The sequence below is a fragment of the Carcharodon carcharias genome, chromosome 34 (genome assembly GCF_017639515.1).
Source record: "Carcharodon carcharias isolate sCarCar2 chromosome 34, sCarCar2.pri, whole genome shotgun sequence".
Lineage (NCBI taxonomy): Eukaryota > Metazoa > Chordata > Chondrichthyes > Lamniformes > Lamnidae > Carcharodon > Carcharodon carcharias.
The window spans coordinates 7,811,553-7,825,534 of record NC_054500.1 but is presented as its reverse complement, the minus strand read 5'-3'; the positions used below and the strand labels follow the sequence as shown (position 1 = coordinate 7,825,534).

At 49.5% G+C, this 13,982-nt stretch overlaps 1 protein-coding gene across 1 annotated transcript in view; it reads right to left on the bottom strand.

Annotated features, from left to right (window-relative positions):
* LOC121272525 (spectrin beta chain, non-erythrocytic 4-like) overlaps positions 1-13,982 on the bottom strand; it is a 380,289-nt gene that overhangs the window by 13,528 nt on the left and 352,779 nt on the right. Inside the window, exons 28-31 of the mRNA XM_041179140.1 lie at positions 11,937-12,021; positions 8,848-9,044; positions 5,191-5,397; positions 3,190-3,620 (exon numbers count right to left, since the gene is read on the bottom strand). Coding sequence (XP_041035074.1) covers positions 3,190-3,620; positions 5,191-5,397; positions 8,848-9,044; positions 11,937-12,021 — 920 coding nt within the window. The remainder of the gene's footprint in view (positions 1-3,189; positions 3,621-5,190; positions 5,398-8,847; positions 9,045-11,936; positions 12,022-13,982) is intronic.

The window sequence follows — 13,982 nt, the reverse complement described above, 5'->3', positions numbered from 1 at the left end:
GGAGTCAGGAGATTAGTTACTCATCGCAGAATTCCTAGCCTCTGACCTGCTCTTGTAGCCACATTATTTATATGGCTAGTCCAGTTCAGTTTCTGGTTAATGGTAACCCTCTGGATGTTGATAGTGGGGGATTCAGTGATGGTAATGCAATTGAGCATCAAGGGGTGATGGTTGGATTCTCTCTTGTTGGAGATGGTCAGTGCCTGACACTTGTGTGGCACGAACGTTACTTGTCACTTGTCTGCCCAAGCCTGGATATTGTCCAGGTCTTGCTGCATTTGGACATGGACTGCCTCAGTATCTGAGGAGTTACAAATGGTGCTGAACACTGTGCAATCATCAGCGAACATCCCCATTTTTGACCTTATGATAGAGGGAAGGTCATTGATGAAGCAGCTGAAGATGGTTGGGCTGAGGACACTACCCTGAGGAACTCCTGCAGTGATGTCCTGGACCTGAGACGACTGACCTCCAACAACCACAACCATCTTCCTTTGTGCTAGGTATGACTCCAAACAGCGGACAGTTTTCCCAGATTCCCATTGACTCCAGTTTTGAGAGCTCCTTGATGCCACACCCGGTCAAATGCCAGCTTGATGTCAAGGGCAGTCACTCTCACCTCAACTCAGGGGTTCAGCTCTTTTGTCCATGTTTTAACCAAGGCTGTAATGAAGTCAGGAGCTGAGTGGCCCTGGCAGAACCCAAACTGGGCGTAAGTAAACAGGTTATTGCTAAGCAAGTGCCGCTTGATCGCACTGTTTATGACCCCTTCCATTACTTTGCTGATGATGGAGAGTAGACTGATGGGGTGGTAACTGGCTGAGTTGGATTTGTCCTGCTTTTTGTGTACAGGGCATATCTGGGCAATTTTCCACATAGCCGGGTAGATGCCAGTGTTGTAGCTGTACTGGAACAGCTTGGCTGGGGGTGTGGCAAGTTCTGGAGCTTAAGTCTTCAGTACTATTGCCAGAATATTATCAGGGCCCATAGCCTTTGCAGTATCCAGTGCCTTCAGCCATTTCTTGATATCAGGTGGAGTGAATCAAATTGGCTGAAGACTGGCATGTGTGACACTGGGGAGATCTGGAAGAGGCCGAGATGGATCATCCACTCAACACTTCTGGCTGAAGATTGTTGTGAATGCTTCAGCCTTATCCTTTGCACTGCTGTACTGGGCTCCTCCATCATTGAGGATGGGGATATATATGGCGCCTCTTCCTCCAGTGAGTTGTTTAATTGTCTACTACCATTCATGACTGGATGTGGCAGAGCTTAGACCTGATCTGTGGGTTGCGGGTTCGCTTAGCTCTGTCTATCACTTGCTGCTAATGCTGTTTGGCACACAAGTAGCCAAGGTCTGCCTGGTGCTGCTCCTGGCATGCCCCCCTGCACTCTTCATTGAACCAGGGTTGATCCCCTGGCTTGATGGGAGTGGTAGAGGGGGGATATGCTGGGCCATGAGGTTACAGATTATGTTCGAGTACAGTTCTGCTGCTGCTGCTGATGGCCCACAGCGTCTCATGGATGCCCAGTCTTGAGCTGCTAGATCTGTTTGAAATCTATCCCATTTAGCATGGTGGTAGTGTCACACAATGCGATGGAGGGTATCCTCAATGTGAAGATGGGACTTCGTTCCACAATGACTGTGTGGTGGTCGCTCTTACCAATACTGTCATGGACAGATGCATCTGTGGCAGACAGGTTGGTGAGGATGAGGTCAAGTATGTTTTTCCCTCTTGTTGGTTCCCTCACCACCTGCTGCAGACCCAGTCTAGCAGCTATGTCATTTAGGACTTGGCCAGCTCGATCAGTAGTGGTGCTACCAAGCTACTCTTGGTGACAGACATTGAAGTCCCCCACCCAGAGAACATTCTGCACCTTTGCCATTAGTTATGCTGAGCCTTAATAAAGCTCTGGTTAGGCCACAACCAGAGTATTGTATCCAGGTCACCACCATTCAGGAAGGATGTGAGGATCCTTGAGAGGGTGCAGAGGAGATTTACCAGTGCAATTCCAGGGTTGGGGGATTTTAGCTACAAGGTTAGGTTGGAGAAGCAGGGATTGTTCTCCATGGAGCAAAGGAGACTGAGGGGAGATCTAATAGAGTTTTTAATGATAATCAATGAGAACTTCATGGTCATGGTCACCATTACTGAGACTAGCTCTCAATTCCAGATTTTATTAATTGAAATCAGCTGCAGTGGTGGGATTTGAACCCACGCCCCCAGAGCATTAGCCTGGGCCTCTGGAATACCAGTCCCAGTGACATTACCACCACACCACCGTCTCTCCTGAATGCAGATGGGGGTGCAAAGAAGATCTTTTTTTTAATGCAGCGAGTGGTAATGACCTGGAACTCACTGCCCAGAGGGTGGGGGAAGCAAAGACTATGAATGATTTCACTGCAAGTCGGAGGGGCACTTGAAGGAAATAAACTTACAAGGTTACAGGGATGGAACCAGAAATGGGACTAACTGGATTGCTCCATGGAGAGTGGCATGGAATCGATAGGCCAAACATACTGTTGATGACCCCTTCCATCACTTTGCTGATGATGGAGAGTAGACTGATGGGGTGGTAATTGGCCGAGTTGGATTTGTCCTGCTTTTTGTGTACAGGGCACATCTGGGCAATTTTCCACATAGCCGTGTGGATGCCAGTGTTGTAGCTGTACTGGAACAGCTTGGCTGGGGGTGTGGCAAGTTCTGGAGCTTATGTCTTCAGTACTATTGAGGGAATATTATCAGGGCCCATAGCCTTTGCAGTATCCAGTGCCTTCAGCCAGTTCTTGATATCAGGTGGAGTATTGCATGCTCCTCCTGTGCCATAACAACTCTGACTCTAAATCCTAGGAATCCTTTTGCATTTTTTTTTTAAATTAGCCTTCTCAACTTGACCTGACAGGCAGCTCTCGGGTGTATAAAATATATTGGAAAAAAGCAGTTTAGAATTTATCTGATTTAGGGACAGCAATGTTCAATGTTAGCACAATCCCCCTCCAAACACAATACATGACCCCCGCCCTCTACAACATGCTTTTTACACATTGGTGAAGGGTGCAGTTTTCCTTAGGGTAAATGTTCCATTCGTATGTTCACAGCTGACATGTAGAATGTCCACACTCTGCTACACAACGAACGTTTGGCGAGCACGGCAGCCTCAGTCCCTGGCTAAAGGAAGATTACTCACCCAGCAGCTCCTCCATCCTCCAGCTCCAACTCCCGATGCTCGCTCAGAGATTCCTGACGTTCTTTCCTGTGGGCTTGCCTCACTTCACCTTGCTCGGCTTTTGGTTGTGTCGGTTCAGGCCTCCCTTCCGACTGTTCCCGCCTGGGCTGTGGCGGGGTGGTGTGTGCGTCTAACCGCGCTGCGGCCGGCTCCTGCCTCTCCTGTCTAACGGGTCGTCTGGCCGATTTGAGTTCCGCTCTCTCAGGTTTCACCTGCTGAAGCCCATCGATGATTTCGTACATAGCTTGCTGTTTGACCGGCCGTGTCTCTGCCACTGCCACTGACTGTTCAGGCAGAAGCACCCTTGATTCTGGCAGCACTCTGCGGCTCAGCAGAGGAGTTGCAGGCTGCTGCTGTACCTGGAAGGTAGCCTTATTCTCCATCCGTTCCAGCTAAAGAAAAGAAAAACCAGAAAGTAAATGCAGGTATCCATTCCAGTGAGAGTTGGCACTCCCATGGTGTTGGGGCATTGGCTATAGTCAGGGTACAGGATAGATACTAAAGGCTCTGAACTGCAAACATGGTTAAAGAAAAAAACACAAATCTGGCTTGTGATTGACTTCAACTGAATTGCAGGTTAAAAAAAAATGGAAGCTCTTTGTGGGATAAATTCCTGCACCAAAAATTGGCTAACAAGGAACAGAGGGGAGTTCAGGGAAACGAGTGAGGAACAATCCAAGCAGAGCCCTTACACCCAGCCCAAGAGAGCTCCTGCTTCTGCAAAGTATTGCCACAACAAACATCTAAACTCCTGAGTATGCTCTCCACTGCTGGCTCCAAAGTAACGGCAGCCTTTACTCACCCAATGGAATGGGTTTGCTCACTAACTCTCTCAGTAGTTTCCAGAATGGGAGACCCTGGCTGCTGAGTACTGAAGGCTGCTTCCAGACACCTGAAACGTTCCTTCAATATTGCGCCTGCTTGCTCGATGACCTGATGGTCACTTGGGCTGGGTGTAAGGGCTTTGCTTGGATTGTTCCTCACTTGTTTCCATGAACTTCCCTCTGATCCTTGTTAGCCAATTTTTGGCGCAGGAACTTATCCTACACAGAGCTTCCATTTTTTTTTTTATCCTGTGATTCAGCTGAAGTCACGTGGCTCACAGTGTAGTACTCCTTGGTGTCATTGGCAGGGTTCCTTATAGCTGTCAATTTTGAAGTGAATATCTCTTTTCTCCCTTCAGTCTGCATGCTGGATCGATAAGGTTTGGGATGTTGGGCTGCCGAACTATGAAGCTACCATGATAGCTCTAAGCGAATCTGGATCTGGCCAGCATGAGCTTCTTCTTAAGGTTGCACACCAGCTGTGCGTTGATGGGTGAATATTCCATGTGGGTTATAACAACTCCTGGGTGCTGTGGTGATGCTTGAATTGCCACATGGGATCCTGCACCTGTGTGAATCCAGCCAGGAATGTAATTCTGCTTCACTCTGGCAATTGTCATCACAGGAATTCACCAAGGCTCCTTCAACAGGACCTTCCAAACCCATGACCTCTACTATCTAGAAGGACAAGGGCAGCAGAAAGATGGGAACACCACCACCTGGAAGTTCCCCTCCAAGTCACGCACCATCCTGACTTGGAAATATATCAGTTGTTCCTTCACTGTTGCTGGGTCAAAATCCTGAAACTCCCTCCCTAACAGCACTGTGGGTGTACCTACATCTCAGGGACTGCAATGGTTCAAGAAGGCAGCTCACCACCACTTTCTCAAGGGCAACTATGGATGGGCAATAAATGCTGGTGTAGCCAGTGAAGCCGACATCCCATGAATGAATAAAACAAAGGGGAAATTTAATTAATTGTCAGCCTTGGCAAACAACCCATTCGTCATTTGCCTTATGCATTTAAGGCAGGTCTCCATTATAGCCACTATATTGTAAGCCCCCATATGACAGTTTAAACCGGACTCTCCTGAAACTTATTTGTAAAACTCCGCACATTAACACACAGCATTCCGACATTACACCAGTCAGCTTTGCGTTTTCCCTCCATGTAGTTGCTGCTCTTAACTGTGGTATTCATCTGTTGTTTGCTAACTGGGCAATCCTGCATATGTCTCCAGGCAGAGTCCTGGAAGGATTCACAGGCCAAAATGTTGAGGGTAGCCGTCAGTTTCACAACCAGTGGAAACGTGTGGCCACTAGGTCCAACAGAGAACAGGTCCTCCTGGGGAGGTTAACCAGTGCTGGGGCTGCCGGGGGGCAAGGGTTGGTGGGGGGGGGGGGGGGGTATGAATTAATTTGATGGGGGTGGGATGGGTGGAGGCAACAGGACATAGCAGCAGACCAGAGAACCAAGGTGGATAGTAAACTGGGAGGGCCAAACAACAGATGAATACCACAGTTAAGAGCAGCAACTACATGGAGGGAAAACGCAAAGCTGACTGGTGTAATGTCGGAATGCTGTGTGTTAATGTGCGGAGTTTTACAAATAAGTTTCAGGAGAGTCCGGTTTAAACTGTCATATGGGGGGCTTACAATATAGTGGCTATAATGGAGACCTGCCTTAAGCCTGGGCAAGAATGGACCAAAACATTTTCCACTAAAATATATTCAGGAGGCAAAGGGAGGGGGAGAAAAGACAGGAGAGGGGATGGCATTACTAGTCAAGGATAACATTACAGTAGTACAGGGAGGCATTCAAAGTAGTAGAGGATTCAAAGACTGAATATATTGGGTAGAGTTAACAGAAAATGGGCTGTTACATTGCTGGGTGTTTACTATACACCCCCAAATGGTGAAAGTGAGATCGAGGACCAAATTTGTAGACAAATCTCAGAGAAATATAAAAATAATAGAGCACTAATAGTAAGAGACTTCAATTACCTGAATATAAACTGGGGAAAAGCTGAGGAAAGGACAAGGAAGGTGAAGGATTCCTAAAATGTGTACAGAAGAACATTCTTAATCAGTACATTTCTAGCCCGATGAAGAAGGAAGCAATGCTGGATCAGAATTTGGTGAATAAAGCATAACAAATGTAGTGTATTTCAGTTAGGGAGCATCTAGAGAACAGTGACCATAACATAAATAAGCTTAAAAATAGTTACGTAAAAGGGCAAAGAATAATCAAAGGTGAAATTATGCAGCTGGAACAGAACTAATTTAAGTGATTTGAGAAGGGATGTAGCATAGGTGGACAGGAACATAGGAACAATTAACACCTCAAATCTGTTCTGCCATTCAACAAGGTCATGGCGACCTAACTCCACATGCCCCTCTTTGCCCTACATCCCTTAATAGCTTTCATTAACAAAAATCTATCAATCACAGAGTTAAAATTGCCAATGAATTGAGCATCAATTGCCACTTGCAGAAGATAGTTCCAAATTTCTACCACCCTGCGTGTGTAGAAGTGTTTCCTAATCTCACTCCTGCGAGGTCTGGCTCTAAGACTGGGCCACCTAGTCCTCAACTCCCCAGCTGGCAGAAATACTTTATCCCAATATTTCCAAAAGGAGGAAAAAGAGGGCATCCAAAAACTAGAGCTTCCTGGATGATGAAAGAAATAAAGATTAAAATAAACAGAAAAAGGGGGTTCGTGACAAAATTCAGGTACAGAATACAATTAAGAACCAGGCAGGATAGAGAGCACACAGGCGGAAATTGAAAAAGGATACAAGAAAGATCAAAGAGAAAGTATTAGAAACTATTAGGGGGTAACATAATAGGGAACTCAAAAGGACGGTTATAGAAAAGGTGGGGCTGATTAGGGGCAGGAAATCCTCTTGTGGAGGCAGAGGACATGACTGAGGTACTGAATGGTACAGGTTTGTATCTGCCTTCATTAAAGAGGACGATTACATCAACATCGCAGTAGAGGAGGAGGGAGTTGAGATATTGAGGAAGATAAAGAAATGGATAGAATGGAGGCTTTAAATAGGTTGGCGTCACTTAAAGTTAACAAGGCAGCCGGCCAGATGGAGGGTATTGCAGGTTGATGGGGGAAGCTCTAGGCAAAACCTTTCAAGGCTTTTATTGGATATGGGAATGGTAACAATGGACTGGAAAGTTGCAAATCTTACATCCCTTTTTCAAAAAGTCTGACCACAAAATTTGACCCAGTGGTACCTGTTCCTTCAGAACTATGGGTGTAGTTTGGGGTGCAAATTAACATCCATTCATTCCCACATTTCTAGTGCAAGCTGTGTTGGGCGCCATTTCGGTGAGGTCGTTTGTGTGTGGGTATTAGGGGCATGTGCCGGATGCATACAAAATTGGTCATGACATCAGGGAAGCCCTTTTCAAGAGGGTGGGCTGTGCAAGCCATGCCCAAAGCAGCTGGCAGAGAAGCCTGTCCCGGTGGAATAGCACGAGGCCGCTCTAGTGACAACTCCAAATGGGACGTGGCATTACACAGGTGAAATTCACACACCCAGTGTGATCCTCCCCTGGACAGAGCACCGCACCCTGTCCCATGGGCTGTCCCACCTTGTCCCTTGGGACGCCCCCCCTCTCCACTCCTTCCCTTGGGATAACCCTCCGTGCCCCTCGGATTGCACACCCCCCCCTCCACGTTCCTCATTGGCTCCTCCCTGCCCCTCGGAACGTCCATCCCTGTCCCTCGGGATGTCACTCCCTGTCCCTTGGGACGCTCCCTCCCACCCTCACCCTTCCCTTGGGAGAACCCTCCCTGACCCTTGGGAAGTCCTTCCCTGTCCAGGGTGACTGTCCCTATCCCTTGGAACATCCCCTCCCATCCCTGGGAACATCCATCCCTGTCCCTCGGGTTGCCCCCTTGTCCCGAGGGACATCCCTCCCCATCCCTCAGGACCTCCCTCCCTGTCTCTCGGGACATCCCTTCCTGTCCTTCAGAAAGTGCCTCCCTGTCCCTCGGGATGTTTCTCCCTGTCCCATAGAGTGTCTTTCCCTGTCCCTCGGGATGTTTCTCCCTGTCCCATAGAGTGCCCCTCCCTGTCCCTCAGGAGCCCCCCCCCAATCCCTCGGAACGTCCTTCCCTGTCCCTCAGGGGTCCCTGTCACATGGGGTGCCGTACAATAAATAACCAGTGCAGACAGGCCAGTTACCTGTTTGTTACTCTGCGGTGTTGATCATGTGATACCTTCAGGCCATGTGCCTATTTTCTGAGATTGAGGTTGTGTGGTTCCTGTGAGCTCTGCTGGTGTTGGTGTTTCTCTTGCCCTCTGACCCACGTGTAAAACCAGCCTTTGGGCTTCACCCTTTCCACATTCTTCCCATTTTTACTTTTTTCCCCATCCCTCAAGTCATCTAAGCTCTGATCTCTGGAAGGCTGATAGGTTGGTCATGCTGGGTTTAGGGTTCCCATTCACAAGCAGTTAGACAGTGAGGGTCAGAAGGCTATTCCACTGTGAAGGGCTTCACAGGCCAGCCCAAACCTCATCACGGTTGACCATCCTTTGACATGCTGTGGACTTTGCAGCTGGAATCAGCAGCTGTACCCCTCTCCCTGGCCCAGTGTCATTTAATATCATTAAACCTGGCAACTTCCAAACAACTCCACCCAAACCGGTGCCCAAAACCTGGGCCACCTGCTCGACCCAGCAGCAGATCCCATGTCGTCCCTGCCCGAAGACGCCTTTCGAACCGAGTCGGGTGTGAAAAACATCCTGGCAGGCTGCGTTCGGCCGGACCTTACCGTGGTTAGTCTCCTCAACGAACTGAACCTCTCCTCCCAGGTCGCCGCCGCCTTCCGGAAGGCCTCGTGGCGTTTGATGAGCTGCTCCACCTCGTCCACGCTGTTGCCCAGCTGGCTGCTGCTGACCAGGCGCTCCTGGGCGCTCAGCCACGACTCGGCCACCACCGCCTCCTGCGCAAACTGATGCACCTCCAGCACTGGGGAAAGGCCACAGCCCGAGGTCAGACACCTGCACCCAGTCCCAAAGCTGCTCCAGCACAGCCAGACAGTCAGAATAATGAGAAAGGTCTCAGCTCGCAAGGCCGTGAACCCAAGACATCTGTTCTGGCCCTCCATTCATACAATCACAGGATGATACAGCACAGAAGGAGGCCATTCAGCCCACTGTGTCTGTGCTAGCTCTTTGAAAAGGTCATCCAATCATTCCCACATCCTTCCTCATTCCCCATAACCCTGTATGTTTCTCCCTTTTAAGTATTTATCCAATTCCGTTTTGAAAGTCATGACTTAATCTGCTTCAGGCAGCACATTTCAGAACACAGCAACTCGCCACGTAACAAGTGACAATGGTGATGTTGACTGATAACTGTGAGGGGGGAGGACAAGAGCAGAGGAGGGGAGTGGGTCAGAGGTTAACAGAGTGGGGTAGAGGTGTGTGGGGAAGGGGACGGAGGTCATAGATAGGATATCAATTACCTCCTAGGGTTGCGACTCCTGCTCTTCCTGATATATATTAACTACCTAGACCTTGGTGTACAGGTCAGAATTTCAAAACCTGTGGATGATATGAAATTTGGAAGCATTGTGAACTGTGAGTGAACTGTGAGAAGAATAGTGTAGGATTTCAAAAGGACATAGACAAGTTGATGGAATAGGCAGACATGTGGCAGATATAGTTCGAAATGGACAAATGTGAAGTGATTGATTTTAGTAGGAAGAGCATGGAGAGACAATATAAAATAAAGGATACAACTCTAAAGGGGGTGGAGGAGCAGAGGGATCTGTGTATATATGTGCATAAATCATTAAAGATGGCAATGCCAGGACAGGTGGAGAGAGCAGTTAATAAAGCATACAGTATCCTAGGCTTTATTTTTTTTAATCATTCATGGGAAGTGGGCTTCGCTGGCTGGGCCAGCATTTATTGTCTATCCATAGTTGCCCTTGAGAAGGTGGTGGTGAGCTGCCTTCTTGAACCACTAGGTACACCCACAGTGCTGTTAGGGAAGGAGTTCCAGGATTTTGACCCAGCGACAGTGAAGGAATGGTGATATATTTCCAAGTCAGGATGGAGGGGAACTTCCAGGTGGTGGTGTTCCCATCTATCTGCTGCCCTTGTCCTTCTAGACAGTAGTGATTGTGGGTTTGGAAGGTGCTGTCAGAGCAGCCTTGGTGAGTTCCTGCAGTGCATCTTGTAGATGGTACACACTGCTGCTCCTATGCATTGGTGGTGGAGGGAGTGAATGCTTGTGGATGTGGTGCCAATCAAGTGGGCTGCTTTGTCCTGGATGGTGTCAAGCTTCTTGAGTGTTGTGGGAGCTGCACTCACCCAGGCAAGTGGGGAGTATTCCACCACACTCCTGACTTGTGCCTTGTAGCTGGTGGACAGGCTTTGAGGAGTCAGGAAGTGGGTTACTCATCACAGGATTCCTAGACTCTGACCTGCTCTTGCAGCCACAGTTTTTATATGGCTAGTCCAGTCCAGTTTCTGGTCAATGGTAACCCCCAAAGAGGTTATGTTGAACTTGCATAAAACACTGGTCAGCCTCAGCGACCCAGTTCTGGGCACCACACTTTAGGAAATGTGTGGAAGCATTGGAGAGAATGGTTCCAGGTTTGAGGAACTTCAGTTTTGAAGGAAGATTGGAGAAGTTGGGACTGTCTCCTTGGAGAAAAGACGGCTGAGAGGAGGTTTGATAGAGAAATATCAAAAATATTCAAAATCATGAGGGGTCTGGACAGAGTGGTTAGGGAGAAACTGGTTCCACTCATGGACGGATGGAGAATGAGAGAGCACAGATTTAAAGTAATTAGTGAAAGGAGCAAAAACGATACGAGGAAAAACTTTTTCCCGCAGCGACTGGTTAGGGTCTGGAATGCACTGCCTGAGAGTGTGGTGGAGGCAAATTCTATTGAAGCATTCAAAAGGGAATTAGACTTATCTGAACAGGAAGAACGGACAGGGTTACTGGGAGAAGGCAGGAGAATGGCACTAAGTGAATTGTTCATTTGGAGCGCTGGTGCAGACATGATGGGCTGAATGGCCTCCTTTGACGCTGTAACAATTCTGAGAGTCCAGGACATCTCACTGTAGGAAAGATATTAGAACCATGGAAATGACACTAAGGGGTGTGTGTGTGAGAGAGAAAGGGTGTGAGTGAGAGAGAGAGACAGAAAGAGTAAGTGGTGAGTGAAAAAGAGTGTCAGAAAGAGAGGGAAAGAGAGAGTGTGTGTATGTGTGTGAGAGAGAGAGAGAGAGAAAGAGAGAAAGAAAAAGAAAGAGTGTGAGAGAGAGACAGAAAGAAAGAGTGAGTGTGAGTGTGAGAGAGAGAAAGAATGAGTGTGTGACTGAGAGAGAGAGAGAGAGAGAGAGTTAGGAGTGTGTGTGTGGGGGTGGGGGCGTGGGGAGTATGCTTGCTGAGATGGGGAGGTGCATATCGAGAAGATGGTCACATGCCAAGAAGGAGGGTGGGTGTTGGGAGGTGGGGGCATGTGCTGAGAGGGTGGGTGCATGGCAAGAGGGAGGGTATGTGTGTGTGTGTGTTCTGACATCATGGCTCGATACCCAATGACCAAAGCCAAAAACTGCACAAGTGGATTCTGTCTGTTGTCACCTCTTGCCCATCCCCAATAATCATGACAGCTTAACAACCATCCACTTATTGGGGCTGGTCTCCCATGTCGGGCTGAGTTTCCACCTTCTGCCCACCTGGACCCCTCAGTGAGGTGGTTGGGTGTTTACCGCAGTTCCATTTGAAAATTTTTGGTACCTTGTTTAGATTGGGCCCATGAGCTATTAGACCAGCACCACAAGCAGCCGACTGGCACCACTCAGACTGTGGGCATTCCCCAATGATGCCAATACTCACTCTGTTGTAGCCACTCCCAGCGCTGTTCCCATTTCTCCATCAGCTCATGTTGCTTCTTTAGCACCTTGTCCAGTTTCTCCTTAATCTAAAATTCACAGAGACACAATGACGAGGATAAGGTTGTTGACACCACTTAAACTTAAAACAGAAGGAAGAAAAATGTACTTCAGTTTAACTTTGTGCAATCCTGTATTAATTCCAAACTAATCCCAGAGAGGCAGAAGGAGTAAGAATTGGAGGGGGCAGAGGAGAAGGGAAGGAAGGGCAAGTTGGGAGAGGGAAAGGGAGGAGACAAGGGGATGGAAGAGGAGGGAGAGTGGGGAGGGCAGAAGGGATGGAGGGGAAGTGGAGAAGGGAAGAGGGGAAGCAGATGGAAGGGGGGTGAGTGGGGGAGGGAGCAAAGGGAGGGAGGAGGGAGAAAGGGAGGGGGCGATGGGGGAGAAAGAGATGGGTGGAAAAGGGGGGAAGGGAGGGAGGAGCAGGAAAAAGGGAGGGGGCGGGAAAAAAGGGAGGGATGGTGGGAGAAAAGGTAGGGAGGGGAGTGAAAAAGGAGGGGGAAAGGAGGGATGGGGAGGGGAAAGAATGGGAGGGGGAGTGGAAAAGGGAGGGGGAAGGGAGGGACGGGGTGAAAAGGGAGGGGGAATGGGGGAGAAGAGTGGAAAGGGAGGGAGGGGCAGGGAAAAAGGGAGGGGGAGGGGGAAAGAGGGTGAGAAAAGGGAGGGGGGAAAGGGAGAGGGAAAGAGAAGGTGAGGGGGAAAAGAGAGTGAGGGAGGGTGAAGAGGGAGGGAGAGGCAGGGAAAGAGCGAGGGAGAGTAGAAAAATGGGAGGGAGAGGGGGGTAAGTGGGGTGGGAAAAAGGGAGAGAGGGAAGCAAAAAGGGGGGAGGGAGGGTAAAGGGAGGGGGGAATGGATGGAGGAGAGAAAGGAGGGAGGTGTAAAGTGAGTGGGAAAGGAGGGGGGAAGGGAGGAAGGGGGAGAGGGAACAAGGGGGTGAGGGGGAACAAGGGAGGAGAGGGAACAAGGGAGGGAACAAGGGACGGGGGAGGGAGGGGAGGGAACAAGGGAGGGGGAAAGGGAGGGAGGGGGAGGGGGGAGGGAGGCAAGGAGGAGGGATGGGTAGGGAGAGGAGGGGGATGGGGAGGGAGGGGAGATGGGGTGGTAGGGGAGGGGGGATGGGGAGGGGGAGGGGAAAAGGGAGAGGGAATGGGGGGCAAGAGAAGGGGGAAGGGAGGGAGTGAAAGGGAGTGGGGAAAGGGAGGGGGGAGGGAGGAAGTTAGGGGAGAAAGGGAGGAAGGGAGGGGGGAAGGGAGGAAGGGAGGGGGGAAAGGGAGGGAAAGGGAGGAAGGGAGGGGGAAAGGGAGGAAGGGGGAAAGGGAGGAAGGGGGAAAGGGAGGAAGGGAGGGGGGAAAGGGAGGAAGGGAGGGGGAAAGGGAGGGGGGAAGGGAGGAAGCGAGGGGGAAAGGGAGGAAGGGACCATAAGACATAGGAGCAGAAATTAGGCCATTTGGCCCATCGAGACTGCTCCGCCATTCAATCATGGCTCAACCCCATTCTCCTGCCTTCTCCCCATAACCTTTGATCCCCTTACCAATCAAGAACCTATCTATCTCGGTCTTAAATACACTCAATGACCTGGCCTTCACAGCCTTCTGTGGCAATGAATTCCATTGATTTACCACTCTCTGGCTAAAGAAGTTTCTCCTCATCTTTGTTCTAAAAGGTCTTCCCTTTACTCTGAGGCTGTGCCCTTGGGTCCTAGTCTCTCCTACTAATGGAAACATCTTCCCCACGTCCACTCTATCCAGGCCTTTCAGTATTCTGTAAGTTTCAATCAGATCCCCCTCATCCTTCTAAACTCCATCGAGTATAGACCCAGAGTCCTCAAACGTTCCTCATATGTTAAGCCTTTCATTCCTAGGATCATTCTCGTGAACCTCCTCTGGACCCTCTCCAGGGCCAGCACATCCTTCCTGAGATACGGGGCCCAAAATTGCTCACAATATTCTAAATGTGGTCTGACCAGAGCCTTATAAAGCCTCAGCAGCAC